The 24624-nt window shown below is 36.3% G+C and overlaps 1 protein-coding gene across 3 annotated transcripts; it reads right to left on the bottom strand.

The window, feature by feature from the left end:
• Window positions 1–1093: 1093 nt before the first annotated feature.
• LOC137960124 (uncharacterized) lies at window positions 1094–14000 on the bottom strand. 3 transcript variants are annotated; one of them, XM_068807623.1, is made up of 6 exons: window positions 13576–14000; window positions 12901–13049; window positions 3411–3551; window positions 2694–2855; window positions 1946–2061; window positions 1094–1545 (listed from the first exon to the last, which is right to left on the bottom strand). In XM_068807623.1, the coding sequence occupies exons 1-6, from the start codon at window positions 13796–13798 to the stop codon at window positions 1521–1523; spliced, it is 816 nt and encodes a 271-aa protein (XP_068663724.1). In that variant the 5' UTR covers window positions 13799–14000; the 3' UTR covers window positions 1094–1520. The 3 variants fall into 3 exon arrangements, with proteins under 3 accessions (XP_068663724.1, XP_068663725.1, XP_068663726.1); XM_068807624.1 differs by lacking the exon at window positions 3411–3551 and adding an exon at window positions 5486–5569 and having other exon boundaries at window positions 1095–1545; XM_068807625.1 differs by lacking the exon at window positions 3411–3551 and having other exon boundaries at window positions 1105–1545.
• Window positions 14001–24624: the final 10624 nt, after the last annotated feature.

Here is a 24624-nt window from a genome sequence, read left to right on the forward strand (position 1 = left end):
GAATAATTAAATATATTAATATATTTATTAATTGAATTAGATATTTTATTATGGTAATTATATGAGCCAATAAAATACATACATGATTAATTATAAATAATAAATAAATAATATTATAAATAACAAAAGTGAAAGTAATACATTGAGTTATTAATTTATTAATAATATATAATATAATTTAACATAAAAATGAATGATTTAAGAGAAAAAATTGATCTAATCATAACTTTAACACACTATATATTTATACATAATAAATTTTATGTATTATTAATTAATAATATATTATCACAAAAATTTAAAACCATTGGTTTAATTAATTATAACAATCGGATAATTAAACCAAAATAATTTGTCAAATATTTATTTTAACAATATTTTAATTATGACTATTAAATCACTATTTTAATATAGTAATTATAAAATAAATATATTAAATAAATAAAAATAATTATGTTATAAATACAAATTATAAATTAATGATTTTTATGACAATATTTTAATTTTTCCTAACTTAGGAAAAATTAAACCATCGTAGTCTTCCTCAACAGCAAGCCAAGGCAACGACGACGACGGCAGGCCAACGGGCAAAGAAAGGGGTGCACTCGTTTCATGTACATGATTATCAAAATTGGGCGGAAAACGCTTTCCCTCATGCATGCTTTAGACATGATCTCGTGAGCAATGTTAGTCAAGACTTAAACTCCGACGCTCCACTAACGACTTCAAGACATGAATTGAGTAATACGGCTGAAGTTCATATCCTGGTTCATGTTGAATTAACCCAAGTAACGAACCGTGTAGATATTCATAAAAAAAAAAATTAATCGACTACTGAAAATAGCTTTGTAGAATCTGGCCCGGCGACTAGTCAAATATGCTTCGTTTAATAAAAAAAAAGAAATCTCTGATTGCAGTTCTGCGTCTGCATATATTTCTGCTCTGCTTCTAATCTGTTATATCCATTTTTTAATTAAATTTATTACCCAAAAATGGATGATCAATTGAAACCATTCCAAAAAGCACATACCAAAAGAAAGAAATGACCTAGATTTAACAAAATATTACCTGGGAAATGAAACAAATAATGGACTCATTCATATTTACAAGAGCATTATTTACTGTCGGTGGAAAAACCAATATGAAATTTTCAGAGACTCTTCAAGGAAAGTTTCTCTTGTCCACCCAAAAGAATGTTTCTCTGATCTCCATGAAAGAGCTGACTAAAGGTTATTTTCACTGATCTCTATCATATCCAACAATATTTTTTCTACATTCAAGTTACAGAAGTCAAGTGAGACGTATTCCCAAATAAAAAACTGCTACTATTCCCAGTTGAAAAGTAAAATCTCACCACAGCCTAGAAGGCTTCAAGCTTCTATAGGGCTTCCCGTTTAAATCAGGCAAGTTCCGTAAGCTTTATCATTCCATAGGATATGCAAGAAACAGGTTATTCTCAACTTGCATGGAGAGATAAAGGTGCTGTGTCTTTCACATCAGTTGGTCAGGAGAGAGAAGATCTATGCTTTATTCTTACCACAACACCTACAAAATTAAGCATCAGAATAGATTATGTACCAGAAAAGGTAGCACGTCGATATTTCACCAGAAAAGTGAACCTGATTTTAGAACTTGTTTTGAGGCAAAAAAATATTTAAAGTCATTCCCTAGTGACCAGCATCTGTCTACTTTCTTTAGGCAACTCAAAAGAATCCAGCATCTGTATAGCTTCAAAAATATGCATTGCAAGATATAGCACACATAGTTACGTCCTATACAAGAAACAGTAAGGAAAAAAACATCTTTCCTTTGGGCGGTATGGGAATAGCAGTCCACTATGTGCCCACCCTTTGCCAAATTAGACTTTGGCAAGACATGGGAATATAGACCACTAAATCCATGAGAACAATAGTAGAAAACAAGTAAGAATCAACTGAAAGCATACCATTTATATTTCTTCTTTGAGCCACAAGGGCACATAGCATTCCGGCTCAGTTGCCCGCTTTTTGCCAAATTTGATCTGGCAAGTTCTAATGGTGTTGAGCCCACCAGCTTTTGCAGCTACAGAATGAAAACGAGACTTCAATTACAACCATGGGGAAAGATAACATCAGTAAGGTGGCTCTCTCGAATCACAATCTCAAGGAGCTCCACCCAACAGAACAAGTATGACCGTAATCGTGAAGGACACTGATGTGGTCACGAACCATAGTTTATTACCTTAACACCTAATTTCATGACTAACAGACGACATAACCATTCAATTGAAAGTAGGGACAGTGCGGAATATCCATATCGAGTGCCAACAAGCAGGTCTTGCAATTAGCAGGTCATACTCAAAGACTCCATTAAAGAAGATTTAAGCAGGCCCAAGGTATTCACGTTTCTCATCAGTACAAAATGCAAAAAGAAGAAATGTGGGTCTAGAGTAAGCCTCTTCCTAGGTAATCTGTGTAAGGTACTCATTGCAATTTAAAAGGGCAGAATCAGCAATTTCTTGAAAAAGATACTACATAATTCTTTCAGTTCTTTCTTTCTGTTTTTTCGTCTTATTCCTTTAAAAGATTTAGATTAGAGGGGAAGATACTATATAAAATACTGGGAATGCATTCCCAATAGTTTTAGGAGACAGATCCCTGCGGCAGCACATGTCCTCCTAGGTCTGCATCAATTTTCTGATATAAAGAGTGTACCTCAGTCCAGCTCTTTGGCAGTGGTTTCCCTTCTTTCTTCAAATTTTCAAGTTTCTTCATAGCCTCCTTTGCATACGTGAATTTCGCCAGTGCATTTTCAACATCAGCAATGGGACAGTTACACTCTTTGGCAGCAATTTGTTTCTGGCTTGTTTGAATGCTCTACAACAAAACAGCAATACTTCATGCTGATCTCAAATTGGAACATGCCAGTAAAATGTCAGAATAGTTACTAGTATCAAAATGGTACTAACTCAGTTGATTTCAAATTATAGATTTGAACATGTTATCAATGATTGAAGTGATGAACTCCATTTTATTTATGCATATTTAAATGATGAAACTTATCAGATAAAGAAAGAAGAGACACAAAAGAGTGGATCAAATGGTGGATTCCTCCACCAAAGAAATCCAAACAGCAAGAAAAGACAAATCATTATGAAAACAAGAAGAAAATTCCCTTGACAAAGTGTTCGCAAGATACTTCTTGCAGATCTAGGAATGGAGATTTCCAGTAGATGGGAAAAAGTTCCAATATAGGTCTTGAACATCATTTCATTATAATGACAGGCCAACAGAGGGTTCATTGAGGCTTCTATCCAGCTTGTTACAATTGATGAGTCTCCCTTTTACCAGGAGTGGGTGACAGAGTTATTTAGAAAGACTTAAGTTTCATGAAGAAGAGTTCTCATTTCAGATCTTTAACTCCAGAAAGACCTGAGTATGCCATGATGATCTTTCAGTCATGGTCCAACTTGCTAATCTATAACCTCCAGCCCCAGCTCCTGTGTTGCCAACTGAGAAGAGCTCAGTGTCTTTAAAACTTGGATGTTTGAGTTGGTGGAGTGATTGATGATTCTTCAATTACCTCAAATGACAGCAACAAAGAGATCATTAAAACTCTGATTAGAATATCATAAACAAATTATCTTAAAAACAGTTCCTTTATAGCTTTTCGAATTACAAGACAACCTTTTGTTTCCTTGCTTTCCATATCACTCACCAATTGCAGGTTTATATGTTACAGGAGGTCTAGCAATGTAGCTAGTAGATATTAAAGGGAAATCTCATAAGGAGATAAAAACAAAGTTATATTGCTGAATGGTCATTGTATTAAACTTTGGTTTTGTGTGTGTTCCTCCATGTTACAGTTTGCAAAAAAGGGATCTTCACTATCATTTAAGCCAATATTTCAGATAACCACCTTGAGGGGTTCATTGTAAATATGGGCTATTGGACTGTTAAACGCTTGCCTTAGACAAGTGATTACTGAATGACCATAGCCATGTCATGCAGTGCCAGCAACCCTTAGTTAAGAAACTGGAAATCAACTACTCGGAAGAATTACTGCCTAAAATATTGACAAAGATGCAAAAATGGATGAAATATTAAGGTAGAAGAGGGAAAGATGAAAGGAGGAAGAAAAGTCTGAAAAAGCAGCAAGGGTGGTAGCATTGATCAGTCTCGTCTTGAAAATTGAGACTGATCCCTTGTTATGAGTTTAGGTAAAAGGAAAAAATGCCCGTAAGTACAAAAGACCTATATCTCCCTCAATACAACTCAGATTCTAATACAAATTGAAATATAAGCATATGAAATGAAAACTATCCTGCTGGTACAGTATGACACTTACATGACAAAGATTAAATGACTAAAATACCCCTGTCAATGTCATTTAATACTCCCCCTCAAGTTGGAGAGTAGATATAAAAAAGTCCCAGCTTGTTAGAAAATCCCAAGTGTTATTTCCTTCCAAGAGGTATCGTAAACACATCTCCAAGTTACTTTGAGGACTTCATGTATGGAGTGACTACTTTCCCTAGCATGACAGCATCTAATAAAATGATAGTCGACCTCTACGTGTTTTCTTCTTTCATTAAACACTAGGTTACTCGCTATGAAAATAGTTGCTTGATTATCACACTTCGTAGTCATAAGTTCTAGAACGGAAAACCAAATTCAATTAAAACAGACAATCCACATAAGTTTGCTGACCGTGTGAGCCATTGCCTATTCAGCCTCTGCACTAGATCTGGCCACCACAACTTGTTTCTTGTTCTTCCAGCTCAATAGGTTACCTCCGACAAAACAACAGTAACCTATAGTAGACCTCCTATCCATCTTGCACCCAGCATAATCTGTGCCAGAGTAACCCAATATATCTATCTTATCATTCTAAGTATACATTAGACCTTTTCCAGGAGCCCCTTTTTAAATATTTCAAGATTCTATGAGCCACTTCTAAAAGTACCAGCCTCGTGTTCTCCATAAACAGGTTCACCACTCCCATTGCAAAAGATATATCAGGCCTAATGACTATAGCATAGATTAACTTCCCAATTAGACATCTATATTGGGTCTTATCCCCCTGACTATGAGAGTTATAAAGACAAACATTCACTACCATAGAAGTCCACTGACTTAGCACCTAATATACCATATTCACTCAACATGTCAACAACATATTTTTGTTGAGAAAGAACAATGCTTTTTTTACTCCAAGCAACTTCAATGCCAAGGAAATGCTTAAGCTGCTCCAGATCTTCGGTCTAAAATTGTGTGGCCAAATATTGTTTTACTTCTTCAATCACTTCTAAGTCACTTCTAGACAAGATAGTGTCATCAACATACACAATTAAAATAACAATACCTTTCTTCCTTTTTAGTACAAAAACTAAATAATCATAGTGATTTCTATAAAACCCAAATCTTGTCACAACATTACTAAACTTCTCAAACTAAGCTCTCGGACTTTGTTTAAGCCCATAAATAGCTTTCTTCAACAAACATACCTTGGAGGTTGCTCCGTATACACCTCTTCCTTCAAGTCCCCATATAGAAAGACATTTTTTCACATCCAATTGAAAATGTGGCCACTGAAATCAGTATATGAACAAAAGTAAGTCGAGTAATAGGAGAGAAAGTCTCAAAACATCTAAACCGAATGTGTGTATATCCCTTTACTAATTTGGCCTTTATATTATTCAATTGTCCAAATTGTCTTATATTTAATAGTGTAGACTCAGCGACACCTTGCCACAGCTGCCCCAGAAGGTGGGTCACAAAGGCTCCCATGTGCTTATGATACCAACGCACACATGTCCTCTATGCCCATAAATAGCTTTCTTCAACTGACATACTTTGGCTTTCTCCCCATGAGAATCGTACCTTGGAGGTTGCTTCATATACACCTCTTCCTTTAGGTCCCAATATAGAAAGAGATTTTTCACATCCAATTGAAAATGTGGCCACTCAAATCAATATATGAACAAAAGTAAGTCGAGTAACAAGAGAGAAAGTCTCAACAACATCTAAACCGAATGTTTGTGTATATCCCTTTACTAATCTGGCCTTATATTATTCAATAGTCCAATCTGGCTTATATTTAATAGTGTAGACCCAACGACACCCTGCAACAGCTGCCCCAAAAGGTGGGTTGCAAAGGCTCCCATTTGCCTATGATACCAATGCACCCATTTCCTCATCCATAGCACGTTTTCACTAAGGCGAAGTCATAACATCTTGCACTGAACGAGGAATAGAAGACAAAGATGTCAGAGTGGTTCTATCCACTCTTGTAAGCGGTAGCTTTCCGCACCTAACAGATCGGTCTTTTGGGTGTATTAGCTAGCCGTTGTCATGGTATTAGAGCTGGGCACTCCATGTCCCGCAATCGAATCCCGTGAGAAGCGGTCAAGAATGCGCGGGGTTGGTGTCGGAGTGGTTTCGTCCACTCTTGTAGGCGGTAGCTTTCCGCACCTAACAGATCGGTCTTTTGGGTGTATTGGCTAGCCGCTATCAAAGGACAGTGGCATAACAAAGAACTTGTATGAATAAGATAAGAAATCAAAACACACATAATAAGAAATAGGATGAAAAGTACATGACCTTTACCTTTCCAAAGACTAATAGGAAAATCCAAACCAAATGGAACAGGACCTACAAGCAAAGTCGAATATGGCTGGTCTTGAGAGGCGAGCTCACGAGCTAGATAGTCTGTAAGTGTTGAAGCAGGAAATAGATGATGAGAACATCTACTATACATGAAGTGGTGGAGTGAATTTTGTAGAAGGTGTATCTATCACAACAATAGGAACTGGGGTATCCATATAAGGTTCAGATTGAGCCTCTATGGAAGATGTAAAATATGGAGTGTTCTAAAAAAAATGTGACATAAGAAGAGATTTGTGTTTTCCTTATGATTGGATAGTAATATTTGTATCTCTTCTGATGATGTGAATAACCTAGGAAGACACATTTGATAGCACAAGGAAGCAACGTATTCATAGACGTACTAAAAGAATGGACAAAACATGTAGACCCAAATATCAGAGGGACAAAATAATTTAATTCTTTTTATTCTTGCAACACAGATGAAGGCATGCAATTAATAAAAAAAATGACATTAATATTGCATCTCCGCAATACGATTTAGGAACATTCATATGCAACAATGAAGTACGAGTTATTTCAAGGAGATGGCGATTTTTACACTCAACAACCCCATATCGTTGGGGAGTATAAACACATGTCTGATGAATTATTCCACACAAAGCAAAAAAGACGCAAATTTCCAATTGAGAAAATCAAGTCCATTATTTGAAAGATAGTGCATCAAACTGATTTTTCACTTCATTAAAGAACTGCACAAGTACATCGAAGACCTCAGATTTTTCCCGTAAAACCTGATTGAAGTTATCAATGAAAGACACAAAAGTACTTAAAGCCAAATGGACTAGGGACTCTACATGGACCCCATACATCAAAATGAATTAACTCAAAAAGACAAGAACTATGACTAGAACTAATAGGGAAACTAGACCTATGATGTTTTCCTAGTAGACAAGATTCACAGTCAAAAGAAGCATCAACAAGCAAAGATGAAAAGAACTGATGGAGTTTTGCTGGTGATGGATGTCCCAACCTTAGGTGCCACAAAAACGGAGTCTTTTGCAATAAGTGCCACAATTGTCGGAGTAGATACACCATCCAACATGTAAAACCTGTCTTTCTCATTCCTAAACCAAATGTCCTCTTTGTCTTCAAGTTCTGAAATATCCATGATATAGGAGAGAATGTTACGGACAATTGAGGAACTTGGTGATGTGATTGATAGAAAGTAAATTGAAAAATTAAGAACAAACAGAGCAGAATCTGATGACATTTTAGAAGTGGATTAAACAGTACCCTCCCCTTGAATCGGGGAAGTAGAACCATTAGCAAAAACCACATGACGATAGGACTATGAAGGATTTATTGATTGAAACAAAGACTTCATACTTGACAGGTGAGTAGAGGTTTTTGAATCGAAGATCCAGGAAGGGTACTGTACTTGCCATCATGACACTTGTTGTAGTAGAGGAGTCTAACCCAGTGCAAGTAGCGGCTGTAGTAGAAGTAGTGGTCAACTAACCTAGTCTCTAAAGTTTAGTAATTGTTGTATTTCGTCCTGAGGAACTGGATAGGAGGGTGTATCAGGACTCGTCACTAAAGAATAGACCAAGCTGGCTTGCCAAAATTTTCCAAACACTTTTATGAAAAATGGTTGGTTCTTCCACAGTGAATACATCTCTTATCATCTTTTATCACCCTTGTCACTCTAACCTCCGCCATGAGTAGAGGAGTCTCTTCCATGACCTCAAATCTCAACCTTATTATATAACAGATGCAGGTTGAGAGCTGTTGCATCAAATGGTCTGGTCGGGTTTTTTTCTCACTCTTGCCTACCACTGCACCTTCTGCACGTATAACTCAGTTTAAGGCCTATTCAAGGGTAGTTGTGTGCGTGGACCAAGGTCCAATATATGCTCCCTAGGTTATTTGTATGGTGGCGATTCCACAAGATGAGAGTTAGGTTGTTTGTGTGTTATGGACACATCGCAAGCCCGTTATGTGTGGACCTGGACATGAAGGAGAGTATGAAGTAGGAAAAAATCCCACATTGTGAAGTCTTAAAAAAAGTGAATGAGTTATAAGGTTGAATAATGGGCCTTTTAAGTGGCTAGCCATTTTGGGATTGGCATTGGATCCAACTTCTAACACTTTTTATTTTTTAACCCCAAGGTAATCTCTATTTTCCTTTACTGGCCCTATGTTGTTTTTATCCCCCTATTATCTTATTAATCGCATGCCCACCAATGTTCTTGGTAATAAATAACCCGCTTCATCTCTTTTCCCAAATGAACATTGTTAAATTGGGTCCAAGGCCCATCCCAAAATGACTAGCCAACTTAGGAAACCTCTTTCCCAACTAATAAACTCAAGATCCTTGTACTCACTAATCCATGTGGGACTATTCTTTTCCCAGTGTTACGATGCATTTATTTTATTTATAATTTTTTCCTCGAAGAAATAAAGTGGATCCAACATCCTTTAAGTGCATCTTTTTGGGTTAGTGTAGGCATAAAAAAGGACATGTGTTTTACCACCCTTCTTTGCATAAAACTTTAATTTCTGCTGATGTCACTTTCTGTAAAGATTAACCTTTCTAGTCCAAAGTATCTACCCCTCCAAGGTTTAAGTCTTATATAGGTTTGCCCCAACAAATTGAGCCACTGGACAAGTCATTTCCACATAGTCTAGATCAGCCATTGTTGGATCCTCCCTCTCCAATGGCAGATCAATCATTTGCCTCATCTGTTGATTTTGAGGCTAGTGAAGTTCCCTCTTCTCCTATTGTATTTGGACCCGATTATGATACCCATCTAATTGTAAATTGTAAAGAACCTTGCTCTTGTGTGCAACATAAGGCATCCACTTCCCATCCTATTTCTAATTTTATTTTCAACTCTTAGGAGTGTTATTCTTTTCTAGTTACTTGTCTACTCTATTTATTCCGAAGAATCATGAAGAGGCTCTAAAACATCTAGGATGGAAAGCTACCATAGAAGAAGAGATGACAACCATGAATGGCAATAAGACTAGGGACTTGACTTCCTTACCTCATGAAAAAAACTTGTGGGTTGTCGATGGGTTTTCATCGTGAAGCATAATCCAGGTGGTAGTATTGATCGACTCAAAGCCCGGTTTGTAGCTAAAGAATTTACACAATTTTGGTATTGAATATGAGGAGACTTTCTCCCTAGTAGCCAAAATCAACTCTATAAGGGTTCTTATCTCTCTTACTACAAATTGTCATTGGTTTATTCATCAACTTGATGTTAAGAATGTTTTCATTCACGCGGATCTTTTTGAAGAAGCATACATGCTTCAACCACCTCGTGTTGTGGTTGAAGGGGAGAGTTTGTATGCTTAAAAAAATCAATTTATGGGATCCAATCATCATCACGAGCATGGTTTGATAAATTCAACAAGGTGGTCTATGGTTTTGGTTTTAAGAGGTGTGAGATGGATTACTTTGTATTTGTTAAGCATAATAGTAATGGTATAGTTCTTATGGCTGTTTATGTGGATGATGTCAATCCCACTGGAAGTTATAAGAGTGGTATTCACCAGATAAAGGAGGGGTTGTGTAAAGTTTTTCAAACAAAAGATTTGGGCTTATTGAAATATTTTCTTACTATTGAAGTGCTATAGTCTCAGTATGGTATTATTTTATCTCAAAGAAAGTATGTGCTGGATTTACTCGAAGAGACTGGAATGCTTGGTTGCAGGTCCATTGATACTCCAATGGACCCATATGTGAAGTTGTGTGCAAGGTCTGGTAATGAGGTAGATGTTGGGACATTCCAAAGGCTAGTTGGTAAGTTAATCTATTTGACAGTTAGTAGACTAGATATTTTATTTGTTATGAGTGTCATTAGCCAGTTTATGCATAAACCTCAACTTTCTCAATAGCAACACCAGGAAGGATTTTGAGGTATTTAAAGAAAAATCTAGGACAAGGGTTGTTGTATAAGAATCATGGACACTTTAATATTGAAGGGTTTATAGATGCAGATTGGGCAGGTGCTCCTGATAAAAATCTATTTTGCTTTTTGCACAATGGTTGGTGAAAATCTAGAGACTTGGTGGAGCAAGAAATAAAGTATGGTGCTAAAATCAAGTGCAAAAGCAGAATATAGAGTCATGACACATGTAGTTAGTGAAATGCTATGGCTTAAATTACTGCCCACAAAGCTCAATTTTTTAGTAGAAACCCCTATGCAAATTCATTGTGATAATCAAACAGTCATTCATATTGCTACAAATCTAGTATTACATAAGAGAACCAAACATATTGTGATCGATTGTCACTTTGTTTGAGAAAAACTTAAGAGTTGGAGTTATTTGCATGCATACATCCCTTTCCAAGAGCCAATATAGAAATATTTTAACCAAAGTAGTTGTTGCAGGTCCACTTCAGCATTCTTGTTCTAAGTTTGGTATTTTTTACATCAACTGGAGGGAAAATGTTAAAGTAGTGATGTTCTAATTACTAAGTTTCTTTTCTTGCTATTTAATTAGTTGGGATTAAGGGTAGAATTATCATAAAGTAAGGACTTTCACATTATAAATAATAAGCAAGGAGGAGTGTGACCTAATACCCTATTTGTTCTCTTCTCTACACGCCTAGTTTCTGTCCTCTAGCCAAGCTACAATTTTTCCTCTCTCTTCTCTTCTTCCTCTTTCTTCTCTACTCAGCCAAATCCTCTATGAGTTAAAGCCCAAGAATTTAACAGTATCCTCTCCCTATTCAATGCTAAATTTCTAATTTCAACATCTCTTTCCCATTTTATTTACTTTTCACTGCTAATGTCTTTATGAAAATATATTTCTTTAGTTTGGTTGTAAAACTAAATTTGGATAGAGAAAGAATTCCTAGAGTTTTGTAAGGAATTTATTTGGATTTGGGTGCCTTCCAGCCAGACGCTAGGTCAATGGTTAATGATCACTGTGACTGATCAGGCCAAAGCTTGATTTGTAGGTGGGTGGAGAAGGTAATGAATGGAAATAGATAAGGTGATGGAAGCAAGGCTATTGGAATAGAAGGCAAGAAGCCACCCAAGGGCATGCTGGAAGACGGAAATAGCAATAGAGTGGGCAAGCCAAGAAGGATCAATTTAGGAGTTCAGTCCCAATAGCCAATGCCAGACGAGGACCCGTTGGCGCTTTAGCTCCATAGTTCTTGCCTGAGATGAAAAGTTGGTAAAGGCTTCGGGGTTTTAGGGTTCGTTGAAAATTAAATAATAGCAAAGTACTATTTACCATGAAAATTAAAATTTTAGGGTTTTTTATTCTCTCTATTTTTCAATGCTATTTTCTAATTTCATCATCTCTTTCCCATTTTATTTACTTTTCATTGATAATTTTCTTCAAGAAACTATATTTCTTTAGTTTGGCTATTAAATCAAATTAGTATAGACCATGAATTCCTAGACTTTTATCTTTTCCATCATTAAAAAAAACCCTAATTTCTTGCTATAGAATCTTTTAGATGTTGAATTGATTGGTTAGATTAATTCCTGTGCTTTAATTTAAACATGTTATGAATTTATTGAGTAGATAAATCATGTTTGAGCCTATAGAGTTTGTTTCATATTAACTTTGTCCTTCAAACAAAGTTAAGCCCCAGACAAATTAAATCTTTTTTATGTACTACACCAGTAAACAGTCTCCCAGATATTTTACTACGGGTCAGGGCATTCATATGACTATTCTAAGTATGAAAAGAATGAAGTTCATAATTTTAAGTTAGTGAAAAAAACAAAAAATTGAATATTTGTCCCCATATTCAAATATTTTCCCCTTTTATGCCTTGTTCGTTGATGGAGAATCCCAATTATGAAGGAACAAGAATGATGAGAAGTCAAAAGACAAAATCATGAGCTGGTGGTGGAAGGCGATTCTCGGCCATTATTAATAGGACATCGCGCAACAAGAAAAAGCAAGCACTTGTAACTCCTTCACAAGAAGCAGTTTCTCTAAGCAATGCCTTCTTGTCAGGACCTTCCTTCCTATAAACCCAAGGCCCCTAGAGTCTAACCTATATGTTTTGTAATTTTAATGTACATGCTTGTGTCTTTGGGCTCTTTGTACAGTACCCTCTTTTTTTTTCGAGAGGGCAAGTTGAATATAATTGAAGGGAAACAGAACAATATACATTCCCCACATGAAGGTAGGGCCAAAGTGTTTCTGTTTTAATACACATAAAGCCATTTTAAATGATTTAAAAAATAGAAAAAGAAAATGAACATAAGCAGTTACGAGTCAACCATGAAGTAAGAACATCCATAACTCTTCTTTCAACAAGAAATTAGAGACTGACCTCTCCAGTGGGATCCAATGCTCCAAGATATCGAATTATATCTTCTTGCTTCTTGAAGGCTTCTTTGAATGTTGCATCGCTGCTTCGACCAACAACAAAGTTCTTAAAGGATCCAACAGCTCTTGCCTTTTTCAACTCATCAGCGTATTCTGATATAGAAAGATAAGAAAGATAAGAATATGCTAGAACCAACACCGGCAAATGACCGGTCTAACACCAACACTATCCACCTGAAGGGCCCGCCCAAAATGGCCCTGACCCTACAGTGCAATGAGACAGAGTTTCTGATATAAGACAGCGAACTATAGAAAAATTGCACTTCCTGTCGATCCTTCTATAAATTGTTTCTGATATAATAATGAACAACTTCTCAATTCGGAAATCGTCTTTGGGCAAATCCAGTACCCAAACTATGTGAAATGTTCATTTAAAAAAATTAAAAATAAAAAAATAAAAAAAAGGATTTCTGATGAACAGTTTGCATCTCAAAATTTAGATACTTCACCCCTCCAGATTCTTCTATGTTTGGCATCTCACACAAAATGCTTTATTTAAGCCATCGGAAGAAAAGTTGGAGGGAGTGGTTATTGTTTCTTCTAAGTTCTACCAACGCCAAGCGCTAATGAGCGGGTTCCAAAAAAAAACTAAAACTGGCAATTCGAAGAAAGCACTTACTAAGGAGTGTGAAGGATTCTGTAGAGACTTCGGGGGTCGATTCTGTGGATGGCATTTTCCCGGTAAAAGCACCTTTGATCTTGTCCATCCAGGATAAACCCAGAGAGACGGTAGAGGAAATCGATCTTGTTTGACATGAATGCCGAGCAATAAAAAAGTCCAATGAGGAAGAGTAAAAGGGAAGGAAGTTTCTCCGACTGATTCTAACGAGTCCATAAGCCATTCCGGATCCTACTCCGCTTTACTATCAGTTTTGAAGGTTGAGAAGTAGGGCGCGCGCGAATAGCTAATAGCTTCCTCAGTGCTCAACGTTCAAGTACATTAGGGTTTTGTTTGTCGTGGGCTCCCGGTGGTGCAAGGTGGCGCCTTCGAAGTTTAGAATTTCTGAAGTTTTTTCGATCGATCTCGTCTCGCCCATCCTGGCATCACACCTAACACGGAGTGGCGAGTCTGGCGACATGGGGGAACAGAAAACAGGGAAATGAAAGGTGCTGACCCGGGGTCGTAGGAGTCTCTGGACCCGGTCCATTGCCCAATTAAAGTTAAATGATATGAATTTTGTTAGTAAATAATATTTTAAATGTTAAAGGCTAAAGAAAAAACGTCTAGTGTAATTTAAATATATTAAATCCGATCACTTTCGTCAAAATAAAAATAAAAATTGGATTAATTAAACTAGTTAAATCCGAACCCAACCCATTTATTAATTGGGTCATGTGAATAAACCTATACTCGACCTATTTATAATTCAGGTTGAGTTTGGATCAAATAAATAGGTTAGGTTAAGATCGAGTTCGGTCAAATGCCACCCCTACTCTAAACATTAGATATTTACCTTGAGATAAATTCAAACACATTTATAGTCCGGAATGGGAAAAATAAAATTTTATTTAATTACTGTTATAGAAATAGATCATACCAAGTCTAATAAGATCCGATTCAATCAAATCTCACCACCGACTTCACTAACTTGATGTAATATGAGTACATGAGCCCTTGTTTAAAACAGAGTAAAGTAGTAAAGTCCAATTACAATTAAACTACTTTTGTCCCAATTATTGGGTCTAACACTTAACATAAATAAACAACTACACATAAATAGAAGATTAACATAACTAAAACTCTTTTGTGAGATGTCATTCCATAATAATTATGACTTTTTATGAATTTTGTATCGTGAGAATCATGTAAGACTCTCTTTCATATTTGTTTTTCAACAAAAGTTAAAATCTAGAGAACTTGGGGTCAGAGGCAAAATTCAAGGAGCTTTCACTTGACTATAAAAAGGGAATCCAACTACTTCTGATTTATCTATTGACATTGGCTACTTAAAATATCACTTGTTAACCATCTATTTGAATTTGGAGTACATGGTATTAAATACGTAGCTACCTTATACTAGTATTTTTTTAAAAAAAAAATTCTTACATCAAAACCTAGAATTGCCTAACTAGAGAAAATTTCAAGGATGTTAAGGCTCACGATCATTATTTTTGTAATCTTACATGTTACTAACGATATATGCTTATTGTGAAATGTGCTTAATAAACCTTATTTCTAATTTATTTAGGCATAAAAATCATGACAATATCATAGGATGTTTCAAAAAGTAAAATCATACAAAAAGGAGTAAAAAAATTCATCTCTCTCATAGATATTTGGTCAGACCATAGTTGGTAATTTTTTACCTTATGGGATGAACTACATTGACTCTAAGATTTCATTTGTGGTGCCATAGGAAAATAAAATGATGATTTTTTTTTCATTTGAATAAGTTTCCTGTGGAAATCTTTTCTTATGGGGAAAAATTCCTTTAAATAATTTTTCTATGTTAGTGTTGCCATAGAAAACAATAAGAAATTTAATTGTAGTGTTTAGGTTTACACTAGAAAATAAATAAAATATTTTGAAAATAATAACTTGGTGGAGGTTAGAGGTAAGAGGTCTTTAATGCTTCTTACCTTAGTTTTCCCATGGTTTCCAATAGGAAACTCATTTCCTTATCCACTTAACATTTTGAAGGACAAGAGCAATCAAGTAGAAAAAATTTCCATCCTAAAAAGTCAGCACATATACAAGAAAAAAAATTTAATCAAATAGATTTTTTTTTTTTTTTTGTAAGGTCTCACAGGGATAAACCCAAAGATATGTGTGTGTGAGTGTGGGTAGAGGGGGGGAGGGGGGGTGTTTGTGGGGATTAAGTTGCTTTATCAAAATTTTCTATGGGAGCACTTGGGACCTTTGAAATCCGTGTATACAAGGGCATCTTAAAGTTTGGAACAATTTTGATATATATAACACATTTTCTAACATTATAAAAACTAGTCATTATGAACGGATAAGGTTATTTTTGGCATTTTGTAAAAAATGGTAAAAACTAGGTAAAAAATTATGAAAAATTGATAAATCATTCTTTTCTATTGAACATGTTGGTAGGTCACTTAAATTTTTTTAAGACCAACAACATCTAGATTTGGGTCTAACATTCTGAAATTTTGAATTTGTGCTCCATGGGGTTGAATCTTGTCTGCTGGGTTTGACTCCATTTCTTTCAACTATATGATTTTATAGTTGAATCCTCCCCTGGGTTTAAGTCTTTTTGCTTCCTTAAAGGGGTTGAATCCTTTGTTTTGTGCCAAAACTTTTTGTTAGTTGGGCTCACTTCCTTTCTACTATTTTTACCTAGGTGATGAGCTTGACTCCTATAATGTGCTTCTTTAGTATAAGGGTTGAATCTACTTTTAATTTTAAAGGTTTTTGTAACTAGGGTTGGACTCTTTTTATCTTCTACTTGCCTTAAGGGTTCGATTCTTGTCACATTTTCTTCAGTCCTTGGATTCAAGTACTCCATGATGGGTTCAAATTCTAGGAAGCTTCAAAGCCACTTTTGAATTCTAAAGCTTATTGTATCTAGGCCATGACTTTTTCCCCCTATACAAATGGATTCAAATCCATGCATGGATTGGAATCCGTTTTCAAAAACTTCAGGAGGCTCTTTTATGTATGCAAAATTGTCATTCAAGAGTTAATGTAAAACAACGAAGTTTGTTGTCAACAAAATTTGGGTACTTAGAGGTGATTTGAGCCTCATTTTCCATATTCTTCCCCCTTTTTATGATGGCCAATACAATTCAAGTGCTAGATGCAAATGCCATGCCAACTAGATTTAAAATATCATTTGTTTTGAGACTAACTCCCCTTGAATTTATTTTTCTATGTTTCAATGTGTTTTGGCTCCCTTCACTAATCCTTTTAGTTCTCTTCCATTATTTGTGTTCTTTAAGGTTATTTAACTCCCTATACGTCTCTCCCCCCTTTGGCATCATCAAAATCCAAACATAACAGTGTTTTGAGGCAAAGTGAGTAGTGACAAAGTAAATCGATGTATTCATTAAACGTGATATGTTCAAATTACAATAGAAGTATAGGCAACAGTCTCTCAATGCATCTAAATAAATAAAGTGATTCCACCTAAAAAGGCATAGCTACTCGAAGGGAAAATCAAATGGTGGCTGGCAGATTTTGAAGACAAGCTCCTTGAAGATAGTCCGAAGGTGCGACTATCTTCGTCCATTGGTTCAGGCTCCCCAGGCCTATCTAACTGATGTTAAGGCAGATGACTGGCCTCACTTTGCTGGTCTTCTACACGAGGATGATATGAGGTCTCCTCTATCAGTGGGAGGAGCCCAAAGTGCTGCTGAAGAGAAGTCATTCAAGACTCAAGAGACTACTTTTTGGGTGATAGAGTCTGTGAGCTGTTTAAACTTGGAGGTGACCTGGGTAGGCAGCCTCACCACGCATACCTTGGTAGGAGCTTGGAACTCATCGATGGCGGCTTCATGAAGAAGAGAGTTAACTATATTCGAATTTCTTGATACTCTTCCTCAATGTCGTCTTCACTATCACTTCGACTATTGGTCCCATTTGGCTGAGTGGGTTGACGGCCACAGGTAGGGTGATGGGCAACTATACAACTCCATGTTACCATACTGACATACTCCATGCCCTCCCTGATGGAGTAGCTAGGAAGCATATGAGCTCTCCTCAATAGAGCTTTGATGATCCAGGTTCATATCCTTTCTCAGCCGACATCCATGGGTAGCATCTAAGAGATATGCTCCAAGGTCTAACTTATGAGCGTGCTTGAACAATAAATGAGGATGATGTCGAAAAAACTGATCTTTTTAGCTAATTTGCTCCTAATAATGTACCCCATCACGAGTGAGATCATCCTATCTTGTACTCACATGATATTGAGGTCAATGAGACAACCGGTCCATAAAGGTCTTCAATGATTTTTTGCTATGGTGAGTCTAATTGTATTATCATGGAGGTTGTCTAGATGTGGGGTTTTCCCACCATTTTCTCTACCAAGAAGCTCATTGATGACTGCACTCGAAATTTTAATAGATCTAGGGGAATCACTGAGTGTATATCCAATTCCTTAGGGTGGTTTTGAGTATTCTACCCACATATGGAGTAAAAATACTGGACTTCAACATTACTTATAGGGTATATTCTCTTTTCATAGAACACCTTCATTTCTTGAACCACTAACGTCTGTTTGAACTCAGGCACCTCTTCCAATGGTTCAGGCTCTATTAATCTTTCGCGGAAGTCCAAATTTTGCTGATAAAAGTTCTTCTACAGAAAAAATCACTGGTAGAATTCGCTTCATATCTTGGGGAGTAGAACTCCTGCCAATGAATTTGTAAATTCATTGCTAGAGATGTTCAACTGTAGTAAAGAATCTGTAAATTCACTACTAGAGAGTATAATTCTTCCCACATATAAATGTAGACTTAAATTCAAAGTAGGCATTTGAGAAAATAGACTTAATTGCTGGTTAGCCTAAGAGATGCCTCAATTTCTTTTAGAAGTCAAGTATTTTGGGTTCTCAACTTGTCCACTGAGTAGGATCAAAAAGTCAAACAGAGCCGGTGAATGACTAGAACCTTCGTAGTTGGAGGAGGTTGTCTAGGATGAGATGGGGGCATGCCATTTTTTTAGGAGCCTTGAGCTTGTGTAGTGGTGGTTGAGTATGTGGGGAATCTTCCTCTTCTGGACCACCAATTGGCTGGGATAGTGTGGTAGGGATTTTATCCTTTGAATGCTCAGAATTTGAGTTTGGCACTAGTTGTGTCTTGGCAAGGTGTGAAGATGGTTTTTTTTTAGAGGGAGAGGATGATATTTTAGCCTTCTTTGGTGCCATTGGACTCAGATTTGTGTTTGGGATGGAGATTAGAGTGAGAAATTTTTCTTTGGTCGAGGAAACATCATGCAAGGAGGGGAGATTTGAATTTTTTTTGGTTTTGGCTGCGTGCTAGTTAAACCTCGATAGGAGGGTTCAAATCCATATAGTGAATGTAGCTCTAATTTTGAATCCTCTAAGTGTTCTACAACTCAGTAGGAATCCATAGGGTTCGACTCCTTAGGTAGGATTCAACTCTTCATATAGGATTCAATTCCTTTCTTGAAAGGATTCGACTCCACATTCTTGGATTCGATTCCTCCCTACTGGATTTGACTCCATAAAGTGGAGTCAACTCCTTTCTCATCATTCTCAAGAAACCTAACATTCTTAGATTCGACAATTCTTGTCGAACGAGATGGTCAATAAAATCAGTATCCTATAGATTTTCTATATAGCCAATGAAATGTCCATTGACTATTCTAGAGTCTAACTTTGTCTCATGTAGATTGTAGATCCGAACTTCAACTGGACAACCCTAAAAATATATATACCTTAAACTAGGTTTCCACCCTTTCCATAACTCGAATGACATTTTATGAACCACCTTGGTTGGAACCCTATTCAGGACATAGATTACACTTTTGAGAGCTTCACTCCACAAAGACAATGGGAGATCGGAGTTACGAATCATACTCCTCACCATGTCCATTAATGTTCGATTTCTTCTTTCAACCACACCATTTCGAGACGGTGAGCCAGACATTGTGTATTGTGGCACAATACCTTATTCCTCAAGAAACCTTGCAAAAGGACCAGACAATTGTCCTCTTGGAGTGTACCTTCCATAACATTCACTACCTCTATCTCACCCACGATTTTGATTTATTTGCTTAATTGTTTCTCTACTTCTGGTTTATAGACTTTAAAAGTGCTTCACTTTTATCATAAAGCAGATAGAGATACATATATAGTGTATGATCATCAATAAAGGTAATGAAATACTTCTGACCAATGAAACATGCATCATAAGGACCTGAAATATCAATGTGTATGATTTCTAAGACATCAGAAGTCCTCCTAGCACATTTCTTGTACTTGTTGGTTTGCTTTCCTTTAATGAAATCCACACATGTACTAAAATCAGTAAAATCAAGAGCCTCAAAGACTCCATTAGTAACTAATCTTTTAATTCTATCAATGGAAATATGACCTAATCTCCTATACCACAACATGGAGGATTTCTCATTTATAACACTTCTCTTAATGCCAACATTAATACCATGCACAATGGTAAGACTGCAATCAAATGTAGGGTTTAAAAGAAGTTTGAACAATCCTTCTTCCAAAATGCAATTTCCATCAAGAACATGGTCTTTATACAATTGAAGGGAATTTCCAAGGATATTAAAATTGAATCCAAAAGGTGAAAGTCTGGAAACTGAGATAAGGTTTCTAGAAAAAAATGGAACATAGAATGTCCTTTCAAGTTCTAAGACAAAACCAATATTTAGGACAAGTCTGAAAGTTCTAACTGCCTCCACATGTGAGCCCATCTTGTTTCTTGAATAGATGGAGCATTCACTTGGCGTCGATTTTTGTTAGTTCAAGAAACCCTACATGGTGTTGGCAACATGGATTGTAGTACTGGAATCAATCCACCAAGTGTTATAAGAAGCATGGGTCATATTAGATTCAAAACACACTAGGGAACAAATTTGGGTTATCAAGGTGCTTGCTAATACCTTATGGGAATTCTCAAACTGTTCCTGAATAGCTTCAAGATAGTCCTTGGCTTTGGCACATTCAGGAATAGATCCACGAATACACTTCCCAATATGAGACTTAATAAACATCAAACTTAATCGATTGGATCTCTCCCAAAGTTCAAATGATGTTTTCTCAATTTGGGTTATGGATTCTGTGGGTTTCAAAGGTTCATCCACTCTAAGTGCCAAGTCAAGATCCATGCACCCTAAAAATAGGAGAAGTTTCTCCTTCCACTCAATATGATTTTTTCCATTTAGGTGAACAATAGAGGAATCATAGGTTGGGACAAACAAAGTTTGAAGAGCTACAAAAAGTAGACAACAAGCTTACTAAACATTTAATGAAGCTAAATTTTTTGAATCTTTACCCATGTAAATAATTCAAACAAATAAATCAGCGTGTCATTATAATCTTTCCTGTCGGATTAGATTATAACACATATGCGATTTATGTCTCTTTATGATGGGACCCAAAAATTTGTTCGTAAAGGAATATTCTAGGCCTATAGGCAATCTAGAATTTTTTATTTTTTATTTTTTAAAATATTTCTTTCCCATCTTGATTAATCACTTAAATAGAACATTTACCATGTAGGGTTAAATGATTATATCTCCATGATTAATCACAATTTTTTTATGTCATTAACTTTATGTGACTAAACTTAATGTCATTAGACATTTACATAATTAAGAATGTTGTAGCAATTACTCAATTATTCAAACGTATACAAAAAATATGACAAAAAATAATTGACTAAAATGAATGTCAATTAATAATCCTTATATTTAGGTCAACATAACATATGCATAAAAAAATGAAGAATGCATAGAACCTAAACAAAATTTGCACAATTATTGAAATTGAATAAAAACAAATTACTGTAATTTAAATATATATATTTTATGTGTATCCAACAATAACACATAAAGCTAATCGGGCTTAGTGGTTACGAGCACCAGAACTTATTTCCAGTGGACGGGTTCAAATCCCCGCTAGCGCAAAAAAATTGATTTTGAAAACCGAGTTAGCTTGAACTTCACTCGGGTGACTCGCTTCAACGAGTTGGAACGGGCGAGCCTATTCAAGTTGACCCAACCCATCTGACTTGTCGCAACCCTCTTGAACCAGTTCGATCCTGTTTAACCAGTCGAGTCGACTCTTAACCCATCTGAGTTGACTCGTTATTTAAATGAAACTTAACAATCTAAGTTTCAATTTTTTTTTATTTCTGCGCGTACTCGTCTTCAACCTCCAGCCGAGTTGCTCCACAACCACCGCCCCCCACCCACCCCCCCCCCCCCCCCCCTCTGGATGTCGGCCTCCGTTGTTCGATGGTGACACCGGCCAGCGGCTCTCCACAGAGGCCCAAGAATGGACACCAAAGAGTGTACACAGAGTGCCGCCCCCCCCCCCCCCCCCTCTGGATGTCGGCCTCCGTTGTTCGATGGTGACACCGGCCAGCGGCTCTCCACAGAGGCCCAAGAATGGACACCAAAGAGTGTACACAGAGTGTCGCTCTTCACGCAATGTCGCCAAATCATAGGGGAGCTCTGATACCACAAGTAGGATCTTTATATCATGAATTTCTCAATAAAAACATAAATGAAACTTATGAACATGCCTCCTGACATGATGTCAATTTCCGGCGTTCGACGTCTTCATCTTCGACGAACAGAGTGAACGACGTTGTCTCGTTTATCGTAGAGGCTCATCAATGGCAACGTTCAGGCATTCTTTTGCTAGACCGGACCCCCTCTTATAGTATCGTCTCCATCAAAGGAGACCACCATACCGATGGGAAACTGTAAGGTTGTAACCGGCGACCACCTTTATTAGAAAACAGACGACGGACGGGTCACTTAAGTGATGGTTCGTGAACCGTCTTACAGAGTCAACTCCTTTCTCCTTGAAATTTTCAATATCTACCAAAGTTCCATATTTACCATCTCCATTTCACTTTTAATTTTTGAGAAACTTTCAGAGAGAAGCGATTTTGTAAAAATATTAGCAATTTGGTCATTTGTAGCAATAAAATTTAAAATTATTACCCCTTTATTAACACAATCCCAAAGAAAATGATGCTTAATTTCTATATGCTTTCTCTACTATGGTGCACAAAATTCAAAGATAAAATTAATTGTAGATGTGTTATCACAATAGATAGGAAGGGAATCAAACCTTACATTGTAGTTTTGAAGAGTTTGCTTCATCCATAGAATTTGAGTGTAAATATAAAGCAGTTGATTATATTTAGCTTTGGTAGTCGGTTGAGAGTGCCACACAATTTTGCTTATTTGAAAACCAAAAGACTAGGCAACTCCCCAAAAAGTGCAATGTTAAGAAGTACTCTTCCTATCATCAAGACTTTTTGCAAAATTGAAATCCAAATAGCTGAAAAAAGAAAAAGCACCTGTTTGGGATAAATAAGCCTTAATGAAGAATTCCCCTTAGATATTTAAAAATCTTTTTTAAAATCACTACATGAGATTCCTTAGGCTATATGAAAAGAACATATTAAATGTTTTGTCTGCTTGTTGTCAAGTAAAAAAAACTTCCAATCATGTTTTGATCCACACTTTTACCAGCCACATTGTTGCATAATTTGGTTCTTGGTTTATAGGTTCAACACATAAACACAAGAGATCTCAAGGGAGGGAAATAAGAGAGGAACTCTAGCTCTCAGGAGAGAGGAGAGAAGAAATCAAGAGAGAGAAAGAATAGGAAAAGAAAGGTGTAAACACGAATTTTAGCCAAGAGGAAGAGGCTTGAATGCTCTACCCTGTTGAAGAGCAGGTATAAAAGAGCCTTACATGACTCACACAACAAGAAGTTTCATAGAGGCATAATTAATATGGTGGAGTCTAATACGAGTCTCATGAAAGGAGGTCTCATAGAAGAGTCTCAATTAAATGTGTTTTAGTTATGTTTGTCTTCTATTTATGTTCAATTATTCAATTGTTTTAGGACTTATATTTTAGTGTTTAACAGTGGATATGACTGGGACAAGGGTAGTTTAATTCTAATTGGATTCTACTTGTTTCCTCTATTATAAAAAGAAACTCATTCTACTCAAATTACAACATGTCAGTGGAGTATTTTTTTTTTCTAGAAATTTAACATGGTATCAGAGTGGGTTCTATGAGTTGACTAGGTCAACCCACAGAGATAATATGATCTTTTTCTGATTTATCATCTCTAATTGTTTAACTTTGTATTTGTTATGATCTTGGGGTTAATTACTTGGCTTTCCGCTACCTACCAGGTTAGTCTTTTGGGTAGTATTGGCTAGGTGCTTAACATTTGGTATCAGAGTTGTACCGCTATTGCGAGTTCGAATTCCGAAGGGGGCGACCTAGAGGGGGTGACCTAGAGACCTGTGTAGCACAAAAAGGTGGTCCGGGTCGCTAGAGTGGGCCACCATGGACGTCGGCTCATAACGGTGGGAGTATTGTTATGATCTTGGGGTTAGGTACTTGGCTTTTCGCTACCTACCAGGCCAATTTTTTGGGTAGTATAGGCTAGGTGCTTAACAGTATTCTACCTTTTTTCTTCATTTATTATCCATATAACCATTCTTTCCTTGTCATTTGTACCTTCAATATGAATTTTTTATATTTCAAATTATATGTTTATGGAAATATATTTGAGTCTACTTTTAAATTCAAGAAGAATTTTAGCAATCTGACTTTTTTACAAAGAGAAATTAATATTCGAAGTAGCAAAGGTTAGATAACAAGAGAGGATTGAGTACTACCAGAAGCTTCAAGTTTTTAAGCATTTTCTGCTATTAGCAATGACTTTATATGGAGAACTATATTATAAAAGGAATATCCACAAGTCTTTTTTTTTTTTATCTATCAAACCAATTTTCAATCTAAGTTTTCTAGATGGAAATATCATTCTTGAAAGAGTCAATGGTCATGCTGGACAAAGAAGAAAGAGTATTCAGTTCGACCAGATTACAAAGTTAGAAATCTATTAGATTCTTCCTATCAAAAGAAATATATTTTATGAAGAAGTATATCAGATCCATACTATTTTTATTCATGATTATCATGATCTTAGCTTGATGTTCTATCAGTTTTTGA

The sequence above is a fragment of the Aristolochia californica genome, unplaced genomic scaffold (genome assembly GCF_029961685.1).
Source record: "Aristolochia californica isolate CCGP_79_NKW_82.1479 unplaced genomic scaffold, dmAriCali1.0.hap1 SCAF_3, whole genome shotgun sequence".
Lineage (NCBI taxonomy): Eukaryota > Viridiplantae > Streptophyta > Magnoliopsida > Piperales > Aristolochiaceae > Aristolochia > Aristolochia californica.

Coding starts and splice junctions, on each gene's coding strand:
- LOC137960124 (XM_068807623.1), bottom strand. CDS start 13,798: ATGGCTTATGGACTCGTTAGAATCAGTCGGAGAAACTTCCTTCCCTTT. Junction 2,062..2,693: donor TGCCAAAGAGCTGGACTGAG/GTACACTCTTTA, acceptor TTCATTCTGTAG/CTGCAAAAGCTGGTGGGCTC. Junction 1,546..1,945: donor TCAAAGAAGAAATATAAATG/GTATGCTTTCAG, acceptor TTAATTTTGTAG/GTGTTGTGGTAAGAATAAAG.